We start from the raw sequence: 27450 nt of genomic DNA, 5'->3' as shown, positions 1-27450 counted from the left end.
TTCCAGCCTAAATCATCGGATAGGAATTGCTTAAGATTTTTTCGGTAAAAAAAAACTGCTGATAGCAGAATTACCTTATGGAAATGATATAAGAAGCGCTTAGTTGGGAGTGTCTCCAGACGCAGAGAGAGAAAACCATTAGGCTATCTAACTCCACAACAGTTATTGAACAGAGTTATTCCAGTGGTTTGGGTCCAGCAGTCACCAGACTGAAACTGTTATCCAATGCAAAAAGCCAACGTATTTATTATTCACAAAGTGAAACGTTGTCATTTGTTTCGATCAGGGCTGTCCAAGATAAATGTGGCGTTTCGTATGATCCAGCAGTTCTCCGTGGATTTGTTGCAGTGAGACAAGAAAAATCAGATCCAAATGAAAAATCGACCGACTTCCAGGCGAATTGAGATGGTCTTGATCAGATCGACTCCTGTGTTATTTCCTAAATCTAGCGGTTTCTCCTGCCTGCCACTCTGTCACACTCTGTCACACTCACATTCAGATACTATGTATCCCAAGTGCGCGCATTCCGTCGCCGTCTGCGCTCCAATGCGCCGGGTCCTAGTGCTGACATGTTCCATGTAGCCTACGACCCAGTTGAAAAATTCACGTGTGATGTGACCTACCTAGTACCTGCACACCTCACACCTGCACAAAAAAGCCTTATGATGCTGATAATAATAATAAACTGTATTTGTACAGCACCTTTCATGTCAAATGCAGCCCAAAGTGCTCTAAGATCAACAAAAGAAAAATAGCACAATATTAAACAAGATTAAAAACTATTAGATCAAAAACATGATCAAGAACAAATTAAAAGGAGGCAAGATCAAAATGAAAACAATACAAGAAAATAGCAAGAACAAAACAACAAAAACAGTCTAGACCTATTCAAAAGGATGATAATGATGATGATGGGAGAGATGGTGGTAGTGGGATGGGGTGGGGGGCAGTTAGGGTTGGGGGCAGTTGGCCCATGCCAAATAAGATAAGTCCATAAGATAAGATAAACCTTTATTGATCACTTTGAGGAAATTCAGACGTAGTAGCACTATAACAGCAGCAGTAAGCGTCAAACAGAGAGAGGAACAGGTATAGAGACAGGAGTCAGGGACGTGCACAGATAGACTCTAGGTGGTGCTAGAGCACCTGCCCTTTGCCCTCTTGACCAGAAGTGCCCTTTTTACAGCAGGGATCTTCAACAGGGGGTCCGGGACCCCTAGGGGGTCCTCAGAGTTACTACAGGGGATCCGCCAAATCTTTATGTGATATGATTTTTCTTTTTACCATAACCACTCGAAACCTAGCATCCCTTTTCTGAGGAGAACTTTAGCCAAAAATAGCAGATCTACAAGCCTCACGCTGCGAGGCGTTGTGGGCTTGTAGATCGGCTATTTATGGCAAAGAGGTATAGGTGTAGAGGGAAAAAAGAGAAGACCAAGTAAACAAAAAAAAGTATAATTTACTTGAGCACCTGCCCCTCAAAATGTCTGTGCACGCCACTGACAGGAGTAGAGAGGTAAGAATTAAAATAACATAAAGTAAAATAAACAGTCTGACAATAGACATCTGCACATGGTCTGACAGATTCCATTATACAATCTTTCACCAGTGAATATGTATGAATAGATATTTATCGCCAATGGCTAGAGCCTGTGTACATACTATTCTAGACAGTGGATATGTGATTGATTACGCACAGCATCAACTGGCCTTTAGCAGTGAGCATCTGGATAACATACAGTATGTACACTCTATCAACAATGAATATACGAAGAGTGAATATAAGTATAAATATACTATATGTCTCACAACAGATATCTGTGATAGTTCTGTGGCGTGCATACAGTAGTCCATGTGCAAATGTGCCATAGTCAAGCAGTAGTACTAGTCAGTAATCCCAGAGTACAGAACAGACAGTGCAGATCTTAAGTTCACATATGGGGGTCATGTCTAATAATCAAGACAGTTCAATCAATATCGTGTATGGTGGTGCACCCATAAGCGTCATACACACCCAGGCAACACACTATTGTTAGAATGCTGTTATCATGGATAGTTTGAATTGTTTGTTTTTTTAATCGATGATATAGAACCACAGCACAGCACATTAATTACAAGCCAATACTGTTCTTCTTGCTGGGTTGTTGCATTCTGAACACAAGGTCTGGTTGCAGTTTGTTGTGGTTTACTGTACATCTATGGGCATGCCATGCATCGATGAGGACTAGAGTTCTTGGTTTCACTGTGTTCATTAACTGACAGCAAGATTAAATCATTAATTACTTCTGTTTGTTGGGTAATTGTTATTATACATGAAGTGAGAGCATTCTCATTGTAACGATGGAGTGGATTTAAAGAGGTTCACATAGTCAATACCCACCAGATATTTATAAATATAAACTTTTACGTAATTAGGTGAGATTATAGTTGCTCTGTTTTACTGACATAATGACCTCAAACTGATGACTATAGCCTCAAGAGGTGCTAGTAAAACCAAACCTAAGTCAATAGATTGCATTGTACTGTGTCTGTGCAATGTTATTTGTGTTGTGTAGTTACTATATAATACAGTAGTAAACACATACTGTACAGGTGCTGCAGGAATACAGCCTGAGCTTTGCCACCAAAAACTGAAAAAGAACAACATTTTCAACGACTACTAAAAGAATTAGTTTCTTTGTTGAGTGGAAAGAATAAAATTCAATACTGTCTAGTATGAAATTTTCATTTCCCAAAATAATCACACACAATCCAAAGAATACACAAGATCATAAACTTCCCCCAGGCCTCAGTGTCAGCTTTTTTTGTTCCTTTCCTTGGAAAGATATCCAAGGTATTGCTACAGATTTCTGTTTTAAAAATACTTTTTGATATACGAGATCCCAGGGAGGAAACCTATAAGCGATTCAAATCTGGAGAGCATTTTGATATATGAAAAGGTGAACTGGCAAAGCATTTGAAGAGGGACTTCAAGCAATTGGGCTTGACGTGTACTCGCTGACATACCCAAAAGGCAGGCACCTCAGTCATGCGAGCGTGCCAGGTTGCACAATGGTTCAGTGTGCTCTGACCCACGCGGCGGACCCCAGTTTGTTATTCCTGTATATGATACTGTACACTGGAGCGGACTCAGAGAGCCGGCATGATTACTGAAGGAAAGCGTAAGGAGTGGATGGGCGCCTGCTCAGCGATGAAACAGAGGGCTGTTTATCCAAGCTGTTAAATAAGGCTTCAAGTACAACACCCCCCGCCCCCCCCAAACCACCTCCCCCCTCCATCTCCGCAAGGCCCAAATCTCTCTCATCTGGAGCGCACAGTTTCCATTTAAAATGTCACGTCCCAAACTGCACATTACATCAAATTGTACTTAATGGCATCCAGACAAACTTTTATGTCGTTCCAACATTCTCTCTGTGCACCCCCCCACCCCCCTCACTCTCCTTATAGCCAAGCAAGCAATCTCTCTCCTTCTCTCCATTCCACATCTGGACTCCATTCCAGGTGGGGTATTGGGAAAGGGGAGAACACTGGGAAGCGAAGGTGGAAGGCTGAGATACTTGAAGCAGAACTGAGATAACGTCCTTAAAAAAGTTTGGTGGAAATGACGCAGGCTTTGGGTTATGACAACAAGACATGGTTATTGGATGATCCCTTAAGGGCATTTTCCACACAGCAAAATCCTTCAAGTTAAATTAACACAGAGTCATCATCACTGAGGGTTAATCGCACGTTAGCATTATCAAGGAGAGAAAAAAGAAAGGGGTTTTCAGCACAATCACAGCTCAGACCAAATGACTGCCTTGATTGAGGCAGAACTCTGTCCCTGCCAACAGATAAACAAAAGAAAATTCCAATTCCAGGGAAAGAAACGTCAGACCCCCTCGCCTCTGTCTTTCCTCGTGTCTTTCCTTGGGAACTTATGCCATCTAGAGGGGGGCCAGCAGCATATCAAAGCCACACCCCATCTACTCTACTTGCTATGGTTTGGAAGACATTTATATTCATATATTCATATTCATATGGACATTTATGAGATGTAGGTCTTCAATTAATCATACAACCCTTGATTCAACAATTTTTGCAGAGTAATCTTGTTGAATAGTCCTGTACTTTTGTTACTACTATTATGATACATGACTGTATAAAGTCAATGTGCTATGATTGTGTTATGAGTACTGAGTGCTTATAACTTTAATTATACAGTGTTATAAGCAGATAATGCATTTATACTTGAACGTTATAAGTCATTGTAAAATGCTTTATAATGAGGTATGATTATTGTTATAAAGCTATGAGTATTTATTAGTTACAACTATAATTATAGTGTTATAGGATTCAAATACATTATAAGAAACTTGACAAGATCATCATTGACAAACTAATGTATAATGTTTAATTAACAACTCTTAAAGCTGAATCTAGGAAGGTGCATTGCAAATTCAATAGCAAGCCAGTCATTAAGAAATAAGGGAAGGACTAGCAGACAGACGGATTGACTGACTGACACAGTCTGACATCGCCATCCTTAGGGTTGAAAACGAAAATAAATATATAAATACATCGTCTGAAAATAAAAATGACAAAACTGACAAAATGACAAAGCCAAGCTTCATAAAACACATCTTACTGTATAATGTCTTAAGGTAATCATACAACTTCTAGGCAAAAGAACAGAAACTTCTACAGTATGATATTGTAGGTATGCATTAAAGACAGCTATGGTGATGGTGCCCCCTTCTGGCATGCACACTATAGGTGAAATGTAAATTATTATGTTATTTGTTTTCCCATTTAGGAGATAATCTTTGAATGCCAGTAAAACAATATTTGCTAAATTACCCTCAATCTGAGCTAATTATAAATCTCTCCCTACAAATGGGCACTCAAACATATTATGTGACAATTACTGCTTTGTTAATTTCTTGAGGTTCGACTTTCAAGAGGTTTGACAAGTAGCCTACTTGAAAATAATGGGGTAATATTTATGACTACTCTACATAAGTCACATAACAATTGTAGGGTTATTTATTCATTTCCTTTTATTTATTTCCTCAATGTGAAGTGTATGTTTGTCATAAAAAAAAAAAAAAAAAAAAACAGAATCTGACTTTCTGACTGGTACATGGCAATTCATTGTGCTGGGCCCCTACAGTACAGTACATGCCACACTCACCCCGTCCTCAGTTAAGTTCACTTCTGTCTGGAGACCCATGTAGCACGCCACTACTCTGTCCGTGACGATGCCCAAAGAAATCTTCACCAAAGGTCTCCCAAATGAGTAACGGTCATAGATGATTAGATATTTGCCATATTTCAAGACTAATCAATTCATATAGTAAAATATTTGGTCACATGATTAGTGCACATAAAATCTATGCCAGAGTTATCCATCTCCTTATGATAACCACAACCAGTGGTGGAATGGTGATTTTAGTTTTTCAGGGGAACGGTATTTTAATGACGTCACATGCACACACGCGCACACTCACCACCACCAGTAAACCTGTTATGCAATGAAGCCATTTGGGTACTTGGCTCGTGAATCTAGGGGGGTGAAACATTTCCAGTGGAACGCTGTGGTGTCCCGTGTAGCGACCAAAACACTACTGATGATAACGGAAAGTGTCACAAAATGTTTAAATAGTGCCTGAATTCAGATGTTTGGGACACCTTTCATCAGCTCCATGGGTAACGCCTGGTTGAGTACCCTGGGGATAAAGCATTTCTAATTGCTCATTTGCCGCCTCACCTGGTTCAAAACCAGTTTGTAACAAGTTCCAAACATTAAGAACAAGGCTGCCAATAGATTGCACATTCCATGTTTAAAAGCAGAGCCCCACAGCAGTGGTTCCCAAACGGTGTGCCGCGATATAGGATACAATACAAATCCAGATATACCTTGGGATTTTGTCACATCTGCACATTATTATTTCAATATACTGTATAAAACTATACAAAGAGTCATGAATTAACTTTGAATGTCGGTACTTTGTGTGCACTAATTTCCCAATACAGTGGGACATTCTATAGCCTAACAAAAACATAATTTAACTACTTTCAAACTGGCGTCCCTATTTTATCAAAGCATCACAGCGTTCTGAGCTTGTACATCTTCTCTATGAATACAGGTGTGCCTTGAGCACAAAACGTTTGAAAGCCACTACTCTACAGTAATTATACAGTCATGCCTTCAAATCCCTTTACAGACTAATAACATTGCATTTGTTTAGAGTAGATACGCTTGATGGAATATTTAGCAGTTCAGTCGTTCGTCACAAATCATTGAGCCCTTAAGGCAAACTTATAGCTCATGCACAGCTGCGACTTTGCCTCAGAACCTTTCTGGGGGAAAATCCAGCATGATGTACTGTATAATGTATACATTTAAAGTTGTATTCCTTTGTAATGTATTGATACAATCTACAGAAAAGGATTTGTATTTTAAGAGAAGCAAGACACCATTTATGTTTTTACAAAACACCATCTAATATGGCCAGTGCCAAGTTACAAATGACAGATAAGTTACAAAAAGTTTTGGGAGGAAAATACTTACGCTATCTGTTTGTTTGAGAGTTAATGAGTTGCCAATACTTATCAGCATGGAAAGGAGACAAATGGGAAGCGCTCCAAGCTGGTGTACATGAAATTCAATCACAAACATGTAGCTGGGGAGCTCTGTCACACATGCACACAATACAGGCAAAGGTCTACTTTCTCCCCCAAAGCCTGCAAATATAGACAATTAAAACACAAAATCACACAAAAGGTTGAGGCTTATCATGACAGTATATCCATACATTGTGAGTGAGACATTGTTGCAGAAATGTCTTACATTCTAACCAGGAACTCCAGTAAAGCTTTTGAATGACAAAACAGGCATCTCCATTGCATATGCTTCATGTTGTGTGATTTTATTATGTGTGATATGAAATGAACATTATGATGTATCGTGCTTTGAGTACTGCTATATCAGGACAGGCATAGCATTTTCAGCAATTGTTTTCACACTAGAAGTCAACTTCTGTACACTTACATTATGCATTCAAAAGTAGTATATAGTTCTATCAAAGAAACATCAAAAATATCATTTCATGTTGCATGAATCTATAATCCCTTATAAGCAAGAAAACAAAACAGAAACAAAAACAATACATTATTATTTCAACTAATAGGATCGCTTACAAAAGAAAATAGAAATAACCAAAAGGCCTTTGGTCTGACACTCTTGAGCAATTTTCAAAGTCATTTGTGATATGATGTTAACGCACTTCAAAGGGATGACTTGAACTTGATCACGCACGCACGCACGCACGCACGCACGCACGCGCGCGCACGCACGCACGCACACACACACACACACACACACACACACACACACACACACACACACACACACACACACACACACACACACACACACACACACACACACACACACACACACACACACACACACACACACACACACACACAGATCTAAAAGGTGGCATGTAGGAACCAGTGCATTTGTGCATGTGATAGCATGCACACAAACTCTCTTTCACTCACTCTCTCACACACACACACACACACACACACACACGCACCTGAACACAAACCAATGTCTGTGTAGAATACCTTTCCCAAATAGCATGCAGTTCAGGTGAAATATTTGGTCCCTTTGCTCAAAAAAAATGGGTCAGCGGAGAGTCAAAAAGCATTATTTTGTTGTCATTATACTGATCCTTGCCAGTGTCAGAAAACCAGTCCTGCTTGGGTTGGTCTGATCAGGCGGTGTTAAGTAAAACGTCGCTTAAATACATTATGCTGTAGCTGGAACCAGAAAGAGCTGTACACGCCAGCTAAGAAAATCCTAAATAGGTCACAACGGCTGGGTTGACCGCTTGAGAAAAACAAAGCTCCACTCCGCGAACGATTAACAAGAAAAGGAAAGCAAGTGAATGATAACGTTGCAGAGTATGGTTAAATGCTACAGTATCAGAAGAGTGCATCCTCTCACACGCGGTCAAAGGCCCTGCCCGCTTCCGCACCCCTGCCCAGCCCAAGGTCTGTACATTTGAGAGTCAGATGAGGTGGGGAGCATGAAAGGCAAGGCAGAGGCGGCTACCTTCCGATTCCAGGGCGGGACAGTAAGGCGGTTGGGGAGGCCTCAGTGGCAGTAAGGCGTTCCGGGTGGGAGGGAGGGAGGGAGGGGGGCCTCAATGTCGGGGAGAGACCGTAGCGTGAGGAGAGGTACCGGGGCCTTGGTACCTCTCCCGTGCATGTTTCTCGCAAAACATGTCTTCCCCGGCCCAAAAGTGACCCCTCATCTTCAGGTTGAGACCGCAGTCTGTGCACGTGTAACACTCTGGGTGGCGGTAGCGGTCGTCCATAATGCGTACCGCCTGTGTGCTGAGGAGAGGCAAGTGGAGTTAGACACTTGAATTTGGACATATCGTCGCTGTTGGGCAGAAACCTTGTGTGTCCATATTTACGTTTTCTTTTTCATAAATAAATGCCCCATTTTATACTTCATTGTATGACAGTGTTGAGCTAAAGTAGTAAAAATAGCCGAAATATAAGCTCACGACACATCGCAACATGACTGCTATTTTTCAGGTTGAAAGTGGTTAGGCTTGTCTGTGGCTTTTATAAATATTTAACCAATCCAAAGTATTAACAAGTGCTAGTGACTACATAACTGCATCGGATCCATTTGTTCTCTTTTCCATTTCCAGTAAAGAAATGGTATGCTATTGTATTTCCTTCAGTTTCATACTGTACCGATTACGAAAACATGACAAATAATAAGAGTTTATAATGATCAGCTAATTATATGAGCAAATTCAATCTGTAACTTACCGTTTTGACACACATAATTTATAGATATCACATGGTTCACTTTTTACCACAGGGCAAAGGATCAGTAATAGTATATCAGTATCTCAATACTCTGTTACGGATGTTATTTCTGTGTGCATGCATGAACTCTTACACAATGCTGGTGCCACACTTCTCACAGGTGTGGTGTTTGGCGACTCCTCCTACTGATGTGTTGGATTTTGGGGGGTTGGGCGAAAGCTTCCCTGGGAACCTCAAAGCTGCCTCTGGGTAGTCAAAGAAACACGTGCGACACACACACACACACACACACACACACACACACACACACACACACACACACACACACACACACACACACACACACACACACACACACACACACACACACACACACACACACAGTCGTATTCAACACCCAACAACCTCATTTACAGCTGCTCATAAGGAAGGCATGACAGCTTTGTGTCTCCCTCTGGCAACCTGTGTATCACATCACCGATTTGTTTGTCTTCACTGGCCTCTGTCTGTACAAGCATACTGTCCCTTTGTGTTCACTTACTAGTCATCACTGCTATATCATCCTGTTAGGGGACACGCTTCATGACATGAGACATCCACAGGGCACACTGGGAGTTATCATGTCATAAATAAATGTTATTACTAATCGGAATTGTTTGCTTTGCCATTTGTCAAAGCAAAAGTTGGAGGAAGCTAACTTTCTGTGAAAAAAAAGAACAGCACTAGGTCTGTTCATTATTTTCTTAGCGATTATTCCATCTATTACTTTTTGTTCTATATAGATTTTATACTTTAAAAAAAAATACTTTTTAATATATAAATACATTGATTAATAACTTATGCGTTATTTTATTCTTCTTAGCACTACGGTGTCGTGCAAAAATAGTGAAAATAATAGAGCTTGTTGATATTTTCACTATTTTTGATAATCTATCCCAAAATAGGGATACATTATTAATCAATGATTTTGTTAATTATCGATTATTAGTAATCATCAATTAAATCAATTAGTTTGTGTGCTGTTTCACTGTGTGCCTTTTCAACAGCACACAGTGCTTTTGACTCTACTTCACAGCTGATGGCCATATGGAAATGTTGGGTCCGTATCACTGTTGAGGAACTCACTTACTCCTTTTGGACGGCCTACATACTGTAGGTCTGCCAGGGTTCACATGCAAGAGGGAGCTACCACGTGAGAAACAATTGCCGAAATTGTGGTAAATTATGTGAAATTTGACATAATAGCTGTAATCTGAAAGCAGCAACGTCTAAGTGTGTGAGATGTACCAGGAACAGCCTTCCAAATGTGAATAAAACACGAAGCTGTTTGAGCAAGCTGAGCCTAGGTGAAGGGCTGCAACTATCGATTATTTTCTTAGCGATTATTCTTTCGTTTTTGATAAGTAAAATATTTTTTTATACATCAACGTAAAAAACTTCTAATAGATTGTTTTGTCTGATTAACCACTTAAGCCTTATTTTATACTTTGTCGTACAACGATGTTATGCAAAAATAGCTAAAATAGCCGACCACTAGCTCGCAACACAAGAAAAAAGGCAGAAAAATCAATGAAATTGATTAGTTCAATTAACTGTTGCACCCCTACTTAGGTGTGTCTGCATGTATTGTATGTCTTTAATTCACAGGTGTTGGCTAAGCCGCAGACTCCTAACCTTTCTCATCGGCCTCCAGGACTTCCTGCAGCATGCGGAAGGTGTTCGACTGACGAGGAGGCGTGCGTGACTCCTTGTTCTCCTGGATCATCTTGTATACCTCGGACTCCTTGTCGAACCTCTGCATGGCAAAATCGGAGCTGGAACTGCTGTGTAAGAATAATGAACACAGATAATCAAAACACTAAACACACATACAGTGCATCTCCAGACAAAATAACCCATTGGAAAGTTCTTCCTGTAGATATTTTACTTAAATGTTGCCATTTTCTGATCTGATATAAAACCTTTCTATATGGGTATATTCACTAGGTAGGTTATGTACATTATGAGGGACTTATGGAAGGCCAGTTTGACAGAATCCAGAGGAAATTAAGGCAGGGCCAGTGGGCAGCCCTGTGAGTTTGACCTCCAAATATAAAGTCTTCATTGCATACCCCAGGCAACAGGCCAAAGCCAATCTCCAGTCTCAGCCTATGTACCATCAACTTGACGCCACTCCTATCCATTTACAGGGGGTTCTGTTTAAACTCTCAAATGGCCTTCAGGCAGGAAGTAACAAGGACATAATAAAAATAACTGTGAGAGATATTATGGCTATCAGTTGACCAGTCTAACTTGTTTATGTAGTGTGTGTGTGTGTGTGTGTGTGTGTGTGTGTGTGTGTGTGTGTGTGTGTGTGTGTGTGTGTGTGTGTGTGTGTGTGTGTGTGTGTGTGTGTGTGTGTGTGTGTGTGTGTGTGTGTGTGTGTTCTACTGTTGAAATAAAACAAAAACTACTTAAAAAAGAGCCAGATCTAGACTAGGGAAGACATTAGACTCAATGCATCCCTTGATGTATTCATATTCACCATTCAATCCCAACTTTAACACTGGCATACATTCAGGGTGGATGGACAGCATAGGACACATTTCCTGCCTTGGGGCAAATAACTCAGAAGTGAGTCAATTTAGGATTATTACACCCAATTCCATCTTTGGGTGGTGCATTGACCCTTCAGATTAGTTTAGGATGCCAGGTAATTAACAGATCAGCAAGCTCATGTAATAAGCACATTCATGTAATGAATGCTTTCACAGCTTCTTTGTGCGTAGTTGCAATAGCAAGTTTCACGAGTCTCAACTCAGGTTGAATAAAACAGGAATACCTGTAGACTCAGAGGCACCAAGAGTGAAAGTATCTCTATGTATGTGTATTTGACTGAAGGGAGTTTGTGACCCGCAGCTGTTAGTGAGAACCGGTTGGCTGGGTACAGACCCTTCAGGTGTGGTTGGCAGCCATTCACCTGTAGGCAATTGGGAATGACATCCTGGAAGGTGTCAACTAGAATCAGTGAGCTCACTTGGTCTGGTTTGTCCTGTCTGTCATCAAAATTGTCAAGGTACGGAAAGCCTGTTTAAATATTTGCTGAAAATCTGAAAGCTTGAAATAAACAATTCAATGATGTAACTGGTTTAGAGAACAAACACCTCTTTTACAGTGCTATAAAACTAAATGTACCTGTAAATGTTCCATTCCACATTTATGGGGGAAAATAAGGGAAAGTTTTGATCACAATCTTATTTTTTTGTATGTTTAAGGCCTTAAATGACTCTTAAACAATTCACTAATAAGCTAATCTGTGATAAACTGTGACCAGCCCTCAGGTTTGCACTTGAAAACTGTGCATGCACGCCTGTGTTTTAGGGTATGGCTTATTTCTGCTGTGTATCAGCCTTTGGTGCTTGCTTCCATCTCAAAGCACATGGCTGAAACAGGAGATGGCAACCAGACAGGATAATAAATTTGTGACTAAGGCCAACGCGCTGGCCCTTTCTCCTGCATCCCAGAACATGGTTGAAATTGAAAACAGACTCCTGAGCAGTGAGCACGCCCTCCAAGTTTTCCACATGCACAGCTCCACCCTCAGCGATCCGTTTCGCTGTTTGCCTCTCTCACCATCCCTTCTGACATGCAATCCCAAAACAAATGGAAAGTCTGGGTCAAATGGGAGCAAAACAAATAACACCACAACTGAAAGGCCAGAAAGAATGTCATTGGGCCGCCTGGAAGTCCGGAGTGCGTCATTTTACAGTGTAAGTGCCGGAGTTTCAGAGAGTAAAGGACAAACTGGAGAAGTGTGCTGTCTTGGAATCATTTGACTTTGAAGTAAAGCCTGTCAACAGAATGCCTACATCAAAAGGCAGATATGTTTGGTTTCCCGCTGCCACACTTGGCACAGAGGACCAATGATTATAATCTAGTAAAAATACAGGTCTGTAAACAAGCCTAAAAATGCATGTAGTCAAAACATTGATAGCATCACTATTTTCAACCACAACACAAAGTCAGGACAATGGAGAGATGATTGAATAGGTCCCCCCACATCTCTCAGAAATATGAACCTGTGACTCCTAGACTCAATTATAAAAAAAATCAAATTCTAGACAAGACTCACCTCAGGACAGGACAGGACAGCAAAAAGCTACAGTAAGCTTAAAAGTCCCCTGCACGTCTAACCACTACTGTGACTGCTCAACAAACCATAAGCACACACGCATGAACCCACATGCACACACAGATGCAAAACATACACATACCTCTATCTACACCAGATGAGACAAGAAGAACAAGAGTCTCACTGAAAGGTGTGCCCCTTGCCTGGCACCCATTGGCCGAGAGAGAAATGGGGGCGGGCAGTGGGTGTCACAAAGCCCGTCATTGGCTGTGCTGGAGCGGGGAGAGGTTTGGTGTACAAGCTGGGGACTCTAGACTGGGGGCCAATTAGGGGGGAGAAGGAAAGTCAAGACTTTTTGGGGGATATGGGGTGGCTGAATTTGATTCCGTCTGCGGACACGTCACACCACTGGCCTGGGGTAGCCAGGATGGAATCAGAGCCAAAGTCAACCCTGCAATAAGACTCCCCCTGCGCTGGTAGAGAACGGACTCTCAAAGAGAGAGGAGGGATGCAGACAAAAGATCCTGCAAGAGACTATGACTTATAGATAAGAGTTGATTGAGTCAACCAATGCTTACTTATCCGTCCTCTTGTGTGAGTGTTTTTATGTAATCAGCAATCTCGTGAGGTGAACTCTCATGTAAGGCAAACTGGTAAAGAGGATAATGCCTACTCCTGTGTTGTACATAACTTCACCAGAAGGGGACAAAGCAGGAGAATGGAAAATTACGCACTAAATTGTCAAATTATATTGAAATTAGGCAGTAAGAGTGATGGAGGTCATCAGTATGTTGAAATTTGCAAAAAAATAAATAATAATCATGTTTGGGTTGTCTTGTGGACTTGTGTTAATTGTGCAAGATAAGACATTAGCTCATTTAGAATTATACCAACACTGTGCAGTTTTACAATAAACATTTATACTTAACTTTTGTGGAATGTAAGAATAACAAATAGGGACAGCAAGTGAGACAAATCAATCGAAAGTTAAAAACAAACCTTTTTTAATCTTAAAGGTCCATAATAAATAATAAATTCAGTCGCAAACAACACCATGCTAGTACAGTAGTTGTGTGTCACAGTACCTGCGTCGGGGTGACATAGGGATGTCCCGATCAATGGGGCTGTGGGGCGAGTAGCGGCCTGGTGGCGTGGGGGTTCTACTGGACACAGAGTTGTTCCTGAAGACTTCAGAGGAGAACTCCTGTAGAGAGAATGAGACGGAGTGAGTGAGTGACAGCGAGAGAGAATAAAGTGAGATGCTTGTAGAACTGACAAGGGCTGCAACTATAGATTATTATCTGAGCGATTATTCTATCGATTACCGTTTCAATTATTTGAATAATCGAGAAGAGTGTTTTTTTTTTTTTTTGTCTTAGGTTTTATATCAACTAATCGATGTAAAGAAATTCTAATAGATGCAAACATTTACTCATTGACTAGCCCTATTTAATACTTTGTCGCACAACAGTGTTGCACAAAACTACTGAAAATAGCCGATTAACACAAGTTGTGAGCTTGTAGATCTGCTATTTTCACTATATATTTTTTTAAATAAAACTAATTGAAGGGAAAAAACTAATAGTTTATTTTTTATTGAAATCGATTATCGAGAATTTTTCATAACGGATTAAATCGATTAACCCTTAGAACCGACCTCCGCCAGCTCTGATGGTTGAATCAACCCATGTGTGGCTGTTCTGAATACAGTTGGAAAAGAGTAGACAATATTGCTAAAAAAGAAGTCAAGCAAATCAAAGCGTTATGTTCACCTCAGAGCCAAGGGTTTATTGATAAGAGATGTGGATCGTCACTTGACAATGCAAGGAACTGGCACTTAAGAAAGGGTTTGCGTTTCATCTGTAAATGCTCTAGACTTGAGAAATTGGAGATGAGTTTGTACCGGTATGTGTTCTGCAGGATGGGTAGGATGGGCAGGATGTATTGACAACCTGGAATGTACCAAGTCTGACAATCCTTTGAGCTGTGATCAGAAAAAGGGAGTGGGATAGGAGGGTGGGAGGGGACTGCATGTACAGCACACAAAATCCCAAGATGGAGGTACAACACATACAGTAGAGAATGCATCCAGTGTCTTTTCTCAACTTAAACAGAACAGATTCGGCTTGACGCCTGTGAGTTTCCACTACTCTGCCCATAATAAAAGAGTTGGTGAAGTCATCATGACTAATCCTTACATTTTAAATTCTGTGATTTGTCATAGTTTGGCCCGTCCCCAAATGGAGTTTTGTATTGGTCGAGCCACAGCCACACCCAACATTCATGTGCTGTTGTTGATCCTGATCAATCACATGTTTATCTAGTGATCACAGCCAGCCAACATCACCATTGTTAGCTCTTGATTGCTATTTATAACTGAGCCGGAATTCAGCCCGTCAGCAAGATGACAGAGATTATATTTGCGTGGTAACAGATGTTTGGCACTGGCCATTGCATTCGTTTGAAGAGGCAGAGCCAGTGTGTACTTCTTTGTGCTCCAGAGTGAAGTACAGTTCTCACAATTATGCATAGCGGTTATATGAGCAATTTTCCTTGTCAAGAAAACAAATAGAAAAAAATGCCAAACATTATTGACGTGTATTCACCTGGCCAAGACAAACATGGTTTACTGACTAAACTTTGTTTCCTGCCTGAATTACGCTGGTTGTTCTTGTTCAGATTGAAAAAGTGGTATTGTTTCACATTGGCCACAAGAGGGCACTACATACCCATTGTGCACAAAAGGTTAGGGAAATAACTGCAGTCATTTTACTTAAAAAAAAAAGAAAAGAACTGAAGGCAATTGCAAAAGTGCAAGTACAGAGTCAAGAGCAGTTAATCTGTCGAGCCACAGACAGGAACACGTTTAATTAGGTCACAGCTGAGTACTAGTGCGGGTGTGTATGTGTGTGCATTCTTTTCCTGTGTGGTGTTAGTGCATGTTCATGGTGAAATTGACCCCAGGCACCCTGAACACACAACACACCTGTTCCAATTATGAGCAGCACATAACTCAACCCAGACAATTTTACTGTCAGGAATCCCAACAAACAAATTGCTTTAGCCACAACACTGTGCAACACATCTAAATGTGTGTCCACCTGCAACAGAGGCCAGTTTACAGAAACACACAAAACATAATAATCAGAGCTCTTCTGCCTGCGTTAGTCATCGGAACAAAACCACTTGGTGAATAGAAGGGACCACCGGGGCCTCCAGAAAATGTGTTCCACAAGTTTCAATCTGCTGGGGAAACAAAGCTATTACTTCACTTCAGGCCAAGTGCACAGTCCAGGAAAACTGAGTGTACGAATCAAAAAAGTCCACAGTCAACTCCAAGTACCCAGTTTCACAACACAGCTCCCTGCAAAACAGCTACCCTTCACCGTCATCAGCTGGCATCGCTGGTACAGAAGCCCATCCCAGCACCCTGGCTCTCTTTGAGCCAGCACATTTCTCAGGATGGGGCCTGGATGCTGGAAGACTGGGGTGGAGAAAGTGGCACTCGTAGAAGTCAGTGATTGTGTCTCCATTTGCCAGCACCCGCTTCCAATTCAACAACTCTTTGAACAATGCTCTCTGTTCTCAATTGAGCCCAATTTTCCTTTTCTTTTTCCTAGCGAGTGGGCAGATCAGCAACTCCTGCCAGGAAGTCTTTACCAGAAACGATCACTGGGACAGCTCTCGGAGATTCTTCCCAGGAAAACTTACTGCAATAATGGAGGGCTCATCAGATCACATTGTATATCATCAGAGTATGAAACGGAGACTCATGCATGCTCTCCTGCTGGGAACCAATCTAAAGGGCAAATACCTTTAGGCATATACTTTATATATACTTTATTTTGAATAGGGCTCCCTATTGAAGCAACCCAGTATGCGAAAACACACTCTAATGCAACCCAAAGCTTGATGTTATATAAACGTCTGGCTGGCGATTAAGTTATGGAGGCCTGATCTAGGATGCAAATCTCCATCTGCTCCACCGACAGATGAAACCTGCTGTCAAGTAGCTCCCAAGGCTCCTGTCTCCAGCAATGTGAACGTGAAAGAAAGGCAATGATTTAGGCATCTAATCACAGATCTCATCTATGGGACCCCAGAGAAATGTAATGAAGTAGAGCAACAACACAAAAGCAACAAATAGAACATGGAGAGGAAGAAAGAGAGAGAAAAAACAACAAGCGTTCCACAGCGACAGGGACTATGCAGCTGCAATTGAGTTTGACCTTAGAAGGTCCAGAGAACATGGTCTGGCCCGACGGAGGAGTTCTCCCATCGATGGTTCAACATTCCCATTCCCTGCTTCGGTCCTTTTATAGCTGTAAAGTGTGGAATTTTTCTGGGTTTCCCAAAACCACTGCTGTGCTCAATTAATCTCTGTTCCACTGGTAAAATGGGCAAGGGTGAAGTAATAACAATAAATATTAATGATATAATATAGTCCACACTCATTTGGGGTATTTTTTGTCACAGTCCATTTTGCACATACAGTATGTGAAATGTGAAACGTGAAAGGGGAGCAGTGACCCTTTAAGACCGGGAAAGCATCTGTCATTTTTAGATTTCTTTGGCTATTCAAAAATAGCCGATATACAAGCTCATAGCGCAGCACAGAGTGAAAAATCGTGATAATTTGTGCAAATCTTTGAATATATATATATATATATATATATATATATACACATTTTTTAAACCTAATATTTTTACTATTATAATTATTATTCTGTCTTAGAGCAGGAGCATGGTGGAGAGTTATGGTGGAGAGTTTCGCTCAATCCCTCCTGGTTCCTGTGGAAGAGGAAGCTCTGATTAGAGCTGCACTGAACTGTAATCAGGAGCTTGTCGTTAACACGACCTGGGTCATTAGTGGTATACAATTCATTTCTTGACCCACAATTTCACCTCTCACTTAGTATTTGGAGTTTAGTGGCAGTGGTGTGTGACTGTGTGTGCGTGTGTGTGCTTGTGTGTGTGTGTGGGTGCGTGCGTGTGTGAACGAGACTGACGGACAGAAAGGGCCTGTGGCACGTGTCTGTACTGGGGAGAGAAAAAGAAAGAGAGAAGGTCATATAGAGGGAGAGAGAGAGACAGAGATAGATAGCTAAAAGTTAGGATAACCAAACAGAGAAGAGGAGCACTCTAAACACAAACAAGCCTCCGTCAAAGCCCCGATGCAAAAACGAAACAGGAAATGGCAAATTGAGGCGAGGACACTGGCAGCGGAGGAGTCTTCAGTCTGGCTCCAACCGAGCCACTCTGCATCATCATCATTACCACCCTGCAGCTTCAATTACAGGGCACGGGCCAGCAGCACACAGGAGGGATGCTTAGGGGAGGCATTATTTTGGAAAGCTTAGTCCTTGCTATACGAAAGTACAGTAACTGCTCATTCACCGTCTCACTTATTGAGACACGGCTGCTGTAGTGCATCAGGGCCGGGGGTGTGGACGGGGGAACACCAGACATCCTGGGCTGGGTAATAATCAGAGCTGTGTACACTATTTCCTACGCAGCAGTAGGCTATGGATTCGCGGAGGTCCTGTGCGGAGACCTGGGGCGAACCTGCTCGTTATCCACTGTCACTGACGGCCTGCTGTGCCTTGTAATTATGTCTGTGTTCAATGAAACGTTGCCGCGTCCATCTTCTGCTTCATGTATAACACGCAACAGATCCCATATCAAAAATGCGTATAATTAGCATGCTTTACCTCTTTTATGGGTTCAGATACCAATAGAGATGTTTTATAGGGAAGGGCTGAACGTCACTGGGTCAGGGTGCTGATATGAGTGGTGACATGATGGGAACTTTGGGCTCCATGGCTGCAGACAGCTGAAACCTTGCTTGAAGTGGGAACGTCAAATGTGGCCCTCCACACTGCAGTGTTAGAATCTCATATAACACAGCACTCTCTCCAATGGGTTCGAATAAGTCCTGCACTAGTACCACTTCATATTCTTACAGATCATTATTCCCAGCACTCTTTAATAAAGTGAAGTTTCTCCAGAGAAAGACACAAATTCAGAAATGTTTTGCATCCATTTTCTGTCAGAATCATACAATTCAGTCATTAGTATGTAGGTAGTATATTAGGTGTATTTAAGTTTAAGTTTGTTTTGGGCTTAAGAACTTAAGTACTCAAATTATTAAGTATTAAGGACTCAAGCACCTAATATACCTAAACAATCTAATCATGTGACATATCTACTGTATTATGTATGATTCAAAACGGACTTGACTTAAAAACAATTAGCGGAGGTAATTCTGTGGCCTACTGGCAGATTATACAAGATATTTGGCACTAATCGGTCCAGCGGTTAGCTCCGGACGGTGCACACACAGACACCAAGACAGACCCTCTTCTAGATGGCTAGATGACTCCTGTAGAGCCACGCCATAGAAATTATATCAAGCACTTTCACAGTTATATAGGCACTTTTCTTTTACAACTTGTCCTTTTCTTTTACAACTTGTCCTAAGTTTATAATCTCAGTCTCATTTCTGTGCAATTAATCATTTAGTAAGATTAAGTGATTTTCCTTCATACAGTATACACCACATATCCTCATTGCGAGTTCATCTCTAACCCTCAAAGGTCATCCATATATACTGTAGAAGCATGACTGTCCAGCGTTCTGTATTACAATGTTCAATAACATGGCTTAAAGGAGCAGCGATCTTTTGTGATGCCAGTGATAATGACAGACATGGTCTCCCCCTCATCCCTCCCTCTGTCTACCACTCATCATGGCCACACACACCATCAGACAGTTCCTGATACACACCATATGTACAAGATTAGAGGCCCGATGAACAGTACACAGTAAAATCCTCAGTGTTAATTTAGCTCTGGGAGTGTACGAATGTACACTCCCAGAGTTGCAGGCCTGTAAGGGTCCATTTGCTTCCATTCATACAAGCAGCTCGTTTAAATTAACCCTGGGGATTTTACTGTGCAGAGATGGGGATGACAGGATGGCTGTAAGCGTAACTCACTCTCCAGTCTCCACTGTCTGACTGTGACAAGGCCCCGTTTTGCTGAGGCAACAACGTCCTGCAAAACATCCCAACCTCAACCCTGCGTAAACATAGACAGCCACTGACAGAAGTCAACTAGTGAATAATACTACCTAAGACTTGTTTGTACAGTTTGTCTGAACAACAAACACACACACACCATGACATAATCGCTAAACTTGAACACATAACCAATGTGTGTAGATGTTAATTGTGTGGCTACCCTCTCCGCAAACCCGCTCTCCCACATGAGCGTGCGACACACGTTCAATGTGAATACCTTCAGATTCCAGTAACAAGGCAAAGCCGTCTCATGTGATAGTGAGAGATCATAGGTGGTCTGAACCCAGAGGGGGGCCTTCATCACCCACACTGCCACCAAAGCGGCACCGATGATGCAGCACCCTGTGGAATGAATTCAACAGGACTACTGTACCATTTATTTATCCAATGGAGAGAGCCCATGAGCAACACATTTTTCAGTCTTATTAAATTCCCCACAAGGCTCCGACTGGAACAGCATATCAAGCTCATTAAACATCTGGAGCTCGTTATGGTTGGGGATTGGGAGGGGGGTTAAAATCGCTGGACTTCATGATACATTTTAATTTATGATCGCCTGAATGCAGCTTCTCATACAGTATACACTGACTGCACCGTATTACAATTAGAGCTGACTGATGCCAGATTTTCGGGTCTGATGGCGATCCTGAATTTGGAGAGTACTAATGAAGTACAGTACATACAGATGTTTTGACTAATATTAAAACATAAACACAAATAACATTTTGAAAGTATAAAAATAAATACAAGCTGAACTTTCATTTATTTAACCACCCTATTCAAATTCTTTCATAAATAGCTGATTTACAAGCTCACAGCGCATTGGGACGTGTTGTGAGCTTGTAGATCTATTTTTGAAAATCAAAAACCAATTGAAATTCCCGCCTATAGTGATATGCCCAAAATAGTTACTCCAGGTTGAAAGTGAAATAATGGCCAATATATCGGCCAGACTGATACATCGTTCTGACTCTAATTACAATGAACAGGCGGTTCATTATGGATAAAACAAACAAGCAGGACAAACACCGTGTGCTGATCACTGGCATTGGATTATAAAAGCTATGTTCATGTGTTGGAAGGGCTAAATGAGAGGGGCACTTTTTGTTTCACAGCTCATCTGTCAAGCTCAGAGGTGATACTGTAGTGCTCAATTTCAAAAGTACCTAATGGTTAACGAGCCCGGCAGTATCTCAGCTCCAGTAATTAGAGGTGTTCTATATTAAACAAGTTGACAGCGCCCACCTGGTCTCTCTGGCTCTCTGGTTTCACACAGAGGTACAGTAACTGTGTCGTCGTAGTGCTGCAGCATAATTAAATATTTTAATGATGAAGTGTAGCATTAGCCTCGTTCGAATTTCATCTACTGGCTGGAGCATACATAAATCTCAAATATCAGCAGGATCGACTTTTATGGTGCCGAGCTGTAGAAGAATCTTTTTCCTGAGTGTTACCTGCGGTGGCGATTTTTACCAGCTTAACAATTATGATTTATGACAAACAAACGGAGCCATAGTAACCATTATCCCAACGTCTGGGTGTTGTCCTCTGTAAAACTGGAGGAATATATGCTGCATGTTTTCACTGGCGTGAATGCACCATGGGCCAGTTATCCACACATAGTTCCCCCGACAACATCTTATGGAATGCTGACATACCATTCAACCACCTTCGTAAACAGCGCCTAAACTGCACTGCTAAATAGGCACATCTCTCCTGGCCAACATTCCCCCCATAAAGCTAACAGGGTTGAGTGTCCCCACGAGTGCGCCTGGGGGCCTGGAAGGCGAGGGGAATCAGAAGCGGCCCAGTTTGCTTTCCACTTCAGGGGAAAGAAAAACATGCGTGCTGATCAATCGGTGGGGATGAGGAGAGGCATGCTGCCCAGCCGGGGGCCACAATGAACCCCCGGGCTTAACGGCCGGTCGTCCACGTGAAAGGGCCTTGCTCTGTCCACTCACAGACCTCACTGTGAAGAGAAGAGACACCCCCTCCCCCCGCACACAAACACACACACACACACCATCCCCTACACTGCCTCGACTTGCCCCCGTCAGACAGCGTGCCATCGGTGTGCCAAGCCAAACAACAGCCCCGCTCACGTTGGACCTGAAATAGCACATCATTTCCAACCATCATATTCTCAGTCGATCCGTCTGTGTGCAAAGCTTCGACTGGATCTGGGAGATAAAGACCAGAAACACTCGCAGAATGCGCAAAATGAAATGTAAAAGTTTTACCGTGTACCAGAAACAAAACAATATTTCTATTTCTTGAATGCCAGGCCTCCATTTCTGTTCCACAGTTATGACCACAGCTTTGCACTCCAGGCCACCACAACCTCCAAAATAGACCAGGATGGTCACAGCAGGCCGGCCTGCTGTGAGCTGGCCAGCCAATAGGGAGGTGTGGTTTAGATGGATGGATGGATGGATGGATGGGCAGAAGATGGATGAAGGCTTGGATGGGCTTTTGTGTAGTTGCCCTGCCTTCCAGATAAATTAATTATACACGGATAAAGACGTCAGAGCTACATGTCACGCAGCCATGGTGTCCCCACCCAGTTCTGGCAGAGTGAGGAGCACTAGTCTGTTCCGCATGGGCCCCACATTGACTGTCACCCTGCAATGGCCTGCCATCCCGCCGTAGGAGGGCTATTTATACAGCAACCACCCTGTCCTCCGACACAGGATGAGGCAGCCCACCAAGGCAACCCTCAAGAACCTCAAAGTACAGCAACTAGAAACCCAGACTGCGAGCCTGGTCCTAATGGCCTGGTGATGGGCTGTGTCTCGTGAAAAGCAGTTTGGTTTTGGCCCTGCTTGTCCCCCAACAGGGATTCTGTTGTGGTCACTTGCTGATGTTATAAACAGATGCTCTGCTCTGCTGTGAATCCTGAAGGTGGGCCTTCCAGCTCAGCTACAGACCAAGAACAGGCTTCCAGGAATCTCTAGATGGCCCTCTTTTTTTGCTGTGGTGTTGAGCCAGAAGATACACTGTGCTAAACCCATAAACACAGCTAGTCACGTCATGCGATGACAATATGAGACTACAGAGGACAATGTTGAACCTGCTAAAATTGCACCACAACAACTTTAGTCTGTTAAATGGAAACCATCCGTTGTATGTTATATGTGCAGTACACAGAAATATGCAGATTTTTGACTGAATCACTGACTCCCGAAGGATGTTAATCCACATGGACAGATACGGTCATGGTCAAGACTTTATTGTCCCAAAGAGACATTTTACAGTGCATTTCTATCAGGACAAATCACATATTGATAGCTTAATGATGGTTATGACATGGCACTAAGTTTGTTTTTTGGCAAACTAGATCGGCTTTTATGGCTCACTGCTTAGACTAGACTTTGGACAGGGGTAACCTAATCCCCAATGGTAGATAAAAGCAGAGCTAAACAGGTGGAGCTGGTGGAGGAGGTGGGTGAAGAACTGCAGCAAGAGATCGGCCTTGATGCTAGAGTTGACATTGAAGAGTGTGAATGATGATTAGTTTTCTTGTAAAATCGCACTGAGTGATCCTACAAACTATAAACTATAGTTTATAGTCCTAGTACATACAGTATAAAATACTACAAATTCATGCGATCAGTCATGCAATGTACTTTCTCTTTTGTTAACAGCATACTACAGTACTTCACTTGTTAATCTTTAACAGAATGAAATATGTTCCAGTACAATTAATCCCTGTAGTCACTATGCATACGCTGTTGTTCATAGTTTTGGACTTCTGGGTCTGCCACAAAGAGGCATTGCTGTGTTAGATCAGCCTTGGGGCACAGCGGAGGGGCGTGATGGCTTAAGTACAGTTTGGGAATGGCAGAGGGCCTCCCTAGTGTCCACTCTCAACTCACCCATCCCCCTGACTCCCACCCCGTCTCCTCCAGCTCCCATCACACAACAAAACAGCCTTGTGGTCCTGAAGGAAAAGCAACAGCAAGCCTTCCCTGCCATCACAGCCCACTATTGTCCAGTGCATTTTCTCAGGACATCCAATACCCTGGCAAATGGGGGATCCTGTTGCGCATCCCTCTCTCCTCACTCAAGGAGCCAAAACAGGGGTGGAAAAGCCCTTTACGGTGCCTTTCAGAGACGCAGATCACCTGATACAGCAGCACTCTGCACCTCTCAGGCAGGACAGAGGGCCTTGTCAGGGAGGCCCTCAGCCTGCACATCTCACTGGGGCTACTGTGTTGCTGCCAGCCAGCACAGCAGCACACAGTTGTGGCGTGTCCACGGCAGGCCTCTACACCCCACTGAACCTCTCTCAAAAGGCCTCCCACTTACTAATCAAATCACCACGGCAGGAGGCTCGTGACTAATGTTTCTTATTTTATTTTTTAAGAAGGGAGGTGTCCTGTGGAAGATGAGACTCAGGCCAAAACTTCACTCCCATCCACTATAGGTTGTTGGGACACTGTTGGGGAGTGAGGCTGACGGCCTGTAGAGAACAGAGGGGAGCTCTCCAAAACAAGCCCTGGTGAAAGGAAAACACATAGCGGATGCTGTGGTCTTCAGACAGTTTAATCCAACTGTGTGCGAGTGTCCAAGTAACACTGCTTTGACATTTCAGACAGCATTCCTCTCAAAAAGAAACATATTAGTGGATATTTATTCCAAGCCACTGAACGAACGGTCCAAGGAGAGAAAAGCAAAGTCAAGTTGATGTTGGAGTGGAGGGAAGAAGGAAGGAATGCAACATCTCCCAGAGGATACGGATTCCAACACTGACGACGACAAAATGAGGTTAAAGAGTCAGATTCTATTTAAAATGAAAAGCAGGAAAACAGAACACCCCTACACCCCCCCCCCCCCCCCCCCACACACACACACACACAGGAGCACACACACACACACACACACACACACACACACACACACACACACACACACACACACACACACACACACACACACACACACACACACACACACACACACACACACACACACACACACACACACACACACACACACACACACACACACACACACACACACACACACACCAAACACAGGAGTGCAAAGCAAAGGTTCATGGCCCTTTGGCCGACCTGCCTCCCTAAGTACCACAAACATGTAAGGCCGGCCCAGACATCCAAGGAGCACGTTAGACAGTCATGGTGCACTCCCACAGGCGTTCTGATAAAGCTCTCAGCCAACAAGATAGATCCATAATAGGCTCCAGTCTACTGTCAGCCCGGGGCGCTTGGCTCAGCTGGGATGTAAGCACTTGAAAAAGCATCCCGTTGAACATCTCATAACCCTCTCGTGTCATTCTGATCCATCTACAAAGCAGCCTGGTCAGGAAGGTTCATATCCGCCCGTGCACCACCCCCCCCCCCCGCCAGACCCCCCAAACCCCAACCTTAAACCTCTTAAACAGAGCCTTTGAAGGAGACAACATGTCAAGCACATTTAAATCACATCCAACTGTTATTAGCCTTTAAATCACAGACAATATAAAAGGAGGAATCTTTTACTGTATTTGAAAGAATGGACAGTTGCCAGAAGCAGATTTATCGGTGTCAAAGATCACTTTAGTTTAGTGCAATGCTCAACAAAGAGATCAGTCAAAAGTGTTAGGGGAAAGTAATGATGGTGACCTTGACACCAGATCCTTTGGCTATGGACTTGCCCAGTCAAGTCATAACTAGGCTGGTCGGTCTGTTCTACTCATTGTGCAAGAGGTACAAATTATGCTGACGCAAGCTTCAGTTCAAAGAGGTCAAGTTTGCAATGCCATTATCGTGTAAACAACAAAAACAAAACAATTCCCACAGCCAATTAAAATGTTTCAAAATGTCTCTTTCAAGCAGCCCCGTAGATGGAAAACGTCAATGTTTTTAAGTTCAAGCCCATGGCCAATGGGGGCATATTTATCTAACTTCATGAAATATCCACAGTAGTGATAAAAATGATTGGAATTCCTTGAGCCATTGAAAAGGTCCTGTATGTTTTTTCCTGTCCCGTCGTCATGTCCCATGTTGTGCCTTCAGTGGGCCGGGTGCTTGAGACCAACCGTTTAGGCATAGCTGAAATATCTCATGATGAACTTTCCCACAACATTCTCTCCCGCTATAAGTCCCTCAAGTCTTTCCAGACGCCTTCTCCCCTCTTCCTCGGTCTTGTTCCAATAGGCAGTAAATAAGCAGAGCAAACTCGGGCATCAATCTACCCAAGTCCATATTTTAACCATTTAGAAGGAAGGGAAGTGAGGGAAGTGGTACAAATGTAAACAAATGGGTATCCCCACCACCAAAAATAAAAAATAGCAATGGAGACGTTTTTATTCTCTAGGTGAATGACTAAGAACTATATTTTGATGTATGGGGTAATCTACAATTCAAACTTAAAAAATGTATGTGAATGGGGGTGCCGATGCCCTATAAGGCGCATACCACATATACTGTAGGCTCTGATGCAGCCTGAGAGCAAGTCCCGGGTTCGATTGCCGAGCCCGGCGGACCTTTGCTGCGTGTCACTACCTGACTTTCTCCCCTGTTTCCTGTCAATCTCCACTGTACTCAAAATAAAGGCAGAAAATACCAAAACATATAAAAAAAGCAAAAAAAAAAAAAAGATGTATGAGAATATAACTCTTAATTCATACGTTGAAACCAATCCCAGATTGACTGGGTTTTTAATGAGTCATTCTCCATGCAGACCATTAAAAGGTTAAGGCCATTGTTTCATTGAAAGCTAATGGTTTTCATCTTTGCAGTAGGCTCAGAGCTAATCACTGCCAGAAGGTTGTTCAACAGAATGTCACATCTTTTATATCATTGACCTTTCACTTTATACACTCCCTGCCTTGCCAGCATCCTCTCTTTCTTCTAGCCTCAAAATATTGTCAACAACACATTTGAACTAAATCATTAAAATGGGAATACCAAAGTCAAGAAATGTTATTCTTGCAGATGAGGATACCAGCGGTATCTAGCAACATGAATAGTCCTCTCCCAAAGCCAGAACTAAGAGGACTGAAGCTCTAATTAGAGATGTCATATTGACGTATGGCCAGGAATTGCAGCTCCATAGACAATGAATGGGAGAATGAATTTGCGGGCACATATGACATTTGTGTGAAATTCTACATCCAAACGATGTTTACATAATGGCGGCACTGCCTACTACCCCAAACCAGTAACTGTACCATAATTCAGAAAAGAAGCCTCTTGATTACTCAGTCAAATCATGGCTTTTCCATGAAGGTCTGAGAACCAAACATTATAATTTCTTCTATAATTAATGTTTTCATTGCAAGTTCAGACAGTTTGCGGGATTCTCTTCATTTGTTACGGATCATACCATATGAGACATACATCATCATTTTAAGGGACAGGACAGTAACCTAAATAATGTGTCATAAAACTCAAATTCAGCAGTATTGTGA

At 42.4% G+C, this 27450-nt stretch overlaps 2 protein-coding genes across 3 annotated transcripts in view; both read right to left on the bottom strand.

Moving 5' to 3' along the window:
- The window catches only part of adgra2 (adhesion G protein-coupled receptor A2), a 44121-nt gene extending 43650 nt beyond the window's left edge, over nucleotides 1-471 (bottom strand). Inside the window, exon 1 of the mRNA XM_084055786.1 lies at nucleotides 75-471. The gene's annotated coding sequence lies outside the window, so the exon portion shown is untranslated. The remainder of the gene's footprint in view (nucleotides 1-74) is intronic.
- Nucleotides 472-5961: 5490 nt separating this feature from the next.
- pdlim2 (PDZ and LIM domain 2 (mystique)) overlaps nucleotides 5962-27450 on the bottom strand; it is a 43325-nt gene continuing 21836 nt past the window's right edge. Inside the window, exons 7-10 of one of the 2 annotated variants that reach the window (XM_084055900.1) lie at nucleotides 14038-14156; nucleotides 10516-10661; nucleotides 8975-9086; nucleotides 5962-8391 (exon numbers count right to left, since the gene is read on the bottom strand). In XM_084055900.1, the coding sequence (XP_083912026.1) occupies nucleotides 8199-8391; nucleotides 8975-9086; nucleotides 10516-10661; nucleotides 14038-14156 (570 nt within the window). In that variant the 3' untranslated portion in view covers nucleotides 5962-8198. Of the gene's footprint in view, nucleotides 8392-8974; nucleotides 9087-10515; nucleotides 10665-14037; nucleotides 14157-27450 lie in introns of both variants that reach the window. The other variant, XM_084055899.1, reaches the window with a different exon arrangement.

Source organism: Gymnoscopelus microlampas (genome assembly GCF_963454915.1).
Source record: "Gymnoscopelus microlampas genome assembly, chromosome: 4".
NCBI classification, from domain to species: Eukaryota; Metazoa; Chordata; class Actinopteri; order Myctophiformes; family Myctophidae; genus Gymnoscopelus; species Gymnoscopelus microlampas.
This window is presented reverse-complemented; position numbering and strand designations above follow the sequence as displayed.